The sequence below is a fragment of the Frankliniella occidentalis genome, unplaced genomic scaffold (assembly GCF_000697945.3).
Source record: "Frankliniella occidentalis isolate FOCC.00 unplaced genomic scaffold, Focc_3.1 Scaffold11, whole genome shotgun sequence".
NCBI classification, from domain to species: Eukaryota; Metazoa; Arthropoda; class Insecta; order Thysanoptera; family Thripidae; genus Frankliniella; species Frankliniella occidentalis.
The window spans coordinates 3,466,155-3,470,175 of NW_026267141.1; the positions used below are offsets into that span (position 1 = coordinate 3,466,155).

The 4,021-nt window shown below is 40.9% G+C and overlaps 1 protein-coding gene across 3 annotated transcripts in view; it reads right to left on the minus strand.

The window, feature by feature from the left end:
* Window positions 1–485: 485 nt before the first annotated feature.
* LOC113211305 (uncharacterized) overlaps window positions 486–4,021 on the minus strand; it is a 9,425-nt gene continuing 5,889 nt past the window's right edge. Inside the window, exons 1-8 of one of the 3 annotated variants that reach the window (XM_026429638.2) lie at window positions 2,985–3,200; window positions 2,530–2,888; window positions 2,275–2,402; window positions 1,972–2,114; window positions 1,403–1,869; window positions 1,162–1,308; window positions 971–1,052; window positions 710–858 (exon numbers count right to left, since the gene is read on the minus strand). In XM_026429638.2, coding sequence (XP_026285423.1) covers window positions 999–1,052; window positions 1,162–1,308; window positions 1,403–1,869; window positions 1,972–2,114; window positions 2,275–2,402; window positions 2,530–2,715 — 1,125 coding nt within the window. In that variant the 5' untranslated portion in view covers window positions 2,716–2,888; window positions 2,985–3,200 and the 3' untranslated portion in view covers window positions 710–858; window positions 971–998. Of the gene's footprint in view, window positions 859–970; window positions 1,309–1,402; window positions 1,870–1,971; window positions 2,115–2,274; window positions 2,403–2,529; window positions 2,889–2,984; window positions 3,201–4,021 lie in introns of those variants that run through there. The other 2 variants (XM_026429636.2, XM_026429637.2) reach the window with 2 other exon arrangements.

The window sequence follows — 4,021 nt, forward strand, 5'->3', positions numbered from 1 at the left end:
GTGTGTGTGTGTGTGTGTGCGTGCGGCGGGTGTGTGAGTGACGGGCACGGTGTAGAGGCCGTGGTGCTGGGCAATGCACGCCAGGCCACACGCCACACCACTCCGAGATACTGATGTCAATTTATCTCACCCCTCTAGGAATAGCTGAAGGGTTGTCAAGAGTCAGTGTAAAGGAACGAAAACAGTGGGTGCAAAGCATCTCTTGATGAATTGTTGTTTATATGCATTTTATTCTAGCTCAGTTTTATATACGCATTAAATGAAGTAGATGCATTTTATTCTAGCCTTTCCTAGTGGCCTGACTGCGTGACCCGAGAAATGGGTCGCTCCAGCTCTCTATGATCAAGCAACCCTTTATGAAGTTGTGTATGAAATGAATTAAATTGCATTAAATGAGATAAATTAAATCAATTCAGTGTTCTTTTCCTCCAGATATTTCCATTTCAGTTCTATGAAAGAGCAGGGAAGTTATTAAAAATACTGCGAATGGTTCTTTGGATTTTTATTGAACATGCTCATTGCTCAAGTAATTTCACATGTCTTTCACTATCTTTTTATGATGTTTCATCACTCTCCATTTCATTGATATTTAGAACCATCATGACATCTTGCAATGATGCATCTATAATTTCAGCGGTCAAAGCCTCTTTCTCTTCTTTTGAAAGTGAATACGTCCTCTTAGGTTTGTTATCACGAGTAAAGATTACATGCCATGGAGATGGTCTTATTGGGTCCAAATGCTCGACCACAGAGGGAATCATATGACCTCGAACAACTATTGAGCCAAGCCTTCTCAAAAACTTTGACCGCTCGACAAATAACTGCATTGTAGAGTCCGCGTCAAGGTTGTCTCGCTCACTTGGAAAAAAGAGCAAAATTTATTTCTCAAACAAATTTTTTAATCGTGATCTCTGTAACGTACTCAGACTTATGAGGCTTACAACATGCAAAGTCCTAAATCTATACTTACTCCATTGAAATCACCACACAAGCTGGCACTACATGCCAAGAGTCAGATTCCAACCTTTGAATGAACTTATTGAGACGTTCCGCTGCAATGAGCGCACGTTTGTAATCAACTGAGTAAGCTGAAGGGTCATAGAGCTCATGGCCATCCCAGTCTGTACCGAGGAAGTTGACATGGTCATTCAGAAAATGTACCTTTTTCTGAGACTTGCGAGTGGTCCAGTCCCTCCGAGCAGCCCTGTATGGTTTACCACAGAGGACACAGAGCTCACGGAACACTTCCAATGTATTCTTCTTAACAATGCAGACGTTTTTGGGAAGGGAAGCCAATATGGAGCAGCACTGAAAAAATTAAGGGTTTAGATTAAAAAATAAGAATTTAGACTAGTTGTAAATGATATTCAGCTGTAACTTCATCCAAAGATGGCATTCATACCTTGGGTACAAACCAACCCTCATTGGAAAACACAGGTTGGATTTTTTCCCCGTAATCCCACAGTAGCTCAGATCCAGCAGACAGTGATTTGCTTTCTACCCGAACTAGATGTCTGGCAGACCCATGCGAGATCTGCCTGACAGTTATAGTCGCGTCTTTAGACAGCACCCAGTTGCAATAGGAAACAGGTCCTCCCAGGTACTGATTATGCTCTTTGAGGTTACTGCGCAGGTACAGGTGTGATGATGGACCAATGTCTGAGAAGACGGCCTTCCATCCAAACATTATCTGATCTGCAGGCTTGAAAACTAACTTGATCGGCAAGTCAGGTTTCACTCGGAGGCGGTAGCCAAGGTCAGGGTTATCATTATCACGATAGATTTCCAGTACTGTACTTAGTTTACGCCACATATCTTTGATCTGTCGCTCAAGAATCGACATTATTACTACAGGTAGAGGAACCGCACCTGCAACAGCAAGCAACACCTTTCAGAAATGTGTTTCAAGAAAGTGGAAAAGATTGAAGTTAACTAAACGAAAAGTTAAATAAATTGTATTATACTGCTCACCTGGCTGGTCTGGTGCCTCTGTGGAAGAGCACTGCCTCAGAGGCATTCCCATGTACTTATTAGCACATTTATTGTCCAGCTCCCACAGAGCTCTCAGCTGGGAAGGTGTGGGTTTCAGTAGACCAGTAGATTCTGAGGCTGTGCTGCACAAAAGTAAAAGGCACTGCTTTAAGATACCCAAGTAGGGCCAACGCACTTAAAAGAGCACAATCTACTGCATGACTGGGTTATGCAGTCAGTTAATAATAATACTAATAATAATAATTACAATAATAGAATCTTTTGCCGTTAGTTGTAACTAACCTATTACAACATTGAACTGCAGGACTCTGCTTTCTACGCTTGCTGGAAGATGACATTATGTTCTCTATGACAGCGGGATGGCACGAATCATCGAGCATGTCCTTCAGCTCAGCCTCGTGTGAAGAAGACTGTAACAATATTTAGCACATGCATTTCAATAGCAGCAGACTAATGATACAAATAACATCCACAAATTTTTTCTACTCTGTACCACATAAGGAGAAATTAAACTTAATAGATATTAAAAAGTATTACCTCTTTGGTATAGCTGATTTCAAGATTATTCACTTTACTGATGCTGTCGTCGCCTCCTCTTCCACACAAGGAATCATCACAAGAGTACTCCATCTCATCATGAAGATCAATCACTTCCTCCTTAATTTCGAATTTAATTTCATGTTGGGATGAACTCCATGGTAGCTCCATTGTGAAATTAGACATGGAGCATCCACAGCTCAAAAGCTGTCAGACCAGATTAATGTTACAGTTCTTCAGCCTTAAACACTTCACGGCTGTACTGGCTGTACTTCCAGGTGTAAAATCTAGGGCTGGTCGGAGCTTCAGTCACTTGAACATTTTTAGTACAGTTTGTTCTTGTGGCAGTTCTTGAAGGACTGTAAACATAAGATAAAAATGTAGATATAGCGGTAGTATTATTATACAACTTAAAATGCGCTTAAAATAAGAATGAAATGAACTTTAGTTATTACAGTGTTAATTTCCAAAATTTAGTGTCTAGATTTGGTGGTAAATATGGAGAAGAGGTCCCCCTGTGGAAGTGTGGGTTATTGTTGCAGATTATTGTTCGCGGAGGTCCCCTGATTCTTGTACATATATTTATAGGTTGCGCAAACGTATTTTAGGGTGCGAAATGAGTATTTAAAGTGGCCTTGTCGGGGTTAGGGGGTACCCTATGACGTGCGTATAAAGGTGGGTTGTGAGGAGGGTGGGGGTAAAATGTGGGGCGAATACGCGGTATGAGAAACTTTGCAGAACGCCGTTGTTTATGTTTACTCTCACCCTTTGTCGTCTGCTGGTGTAGCATAACAAAACGTAGAGGAGTTCAATAGCAACGTTTAGTGGAAAGAAACCGTTTGTCGTCTAGAATCATCAATAACAAGACATAGGTGAGTACATCGTCAACGTTTCATGTGAAAACAATGCTTGTTGTTGCAAGACGACCACAAAAAAAAATGGTGGTTTGGTGGCAAACGGGGCGAAGATTTGTTCTTTTGCTGAGGTGGAACAATCCAATTACAGTTGCTTTGTGACTATTCTAATCGATAAAAAAAGCGGTTGCCTCCTTCAATGTGGGATAATTATGCTACTGTGGGGGGCAATTCATCCTTGTGCCAAGGTGGAGAACATGAAATATAGTCTGACAATTTCAAAAATCGTTGCCTCCTGTAATGTGTGATAATTTTGCAACATTGTGCTGCGATTTGGCCTGGAAGCCATGTAGTGCACAGGCAATTTTCCCGTGGGAAATATTAATAATTACACTATATCGTTGCTTTCTCTAAGGTTTTGCAATCCTGCTACTGTTAGGGGGAATTCGTCCTTGTGCCAAATTGTTGGGGGGAGGCACTCGATATGCTTACTATATTTACACATGGCAAATCTGAGGGGCAACTAATGGCGGCGTGTTTTTAGAAATTACCACATTTATTTGTAATATAAGTACTACATTTGGAAATCTCTTCAAATAGTAAAATAAAATTCAATCAAAGTTAAAAACCAGTTATAA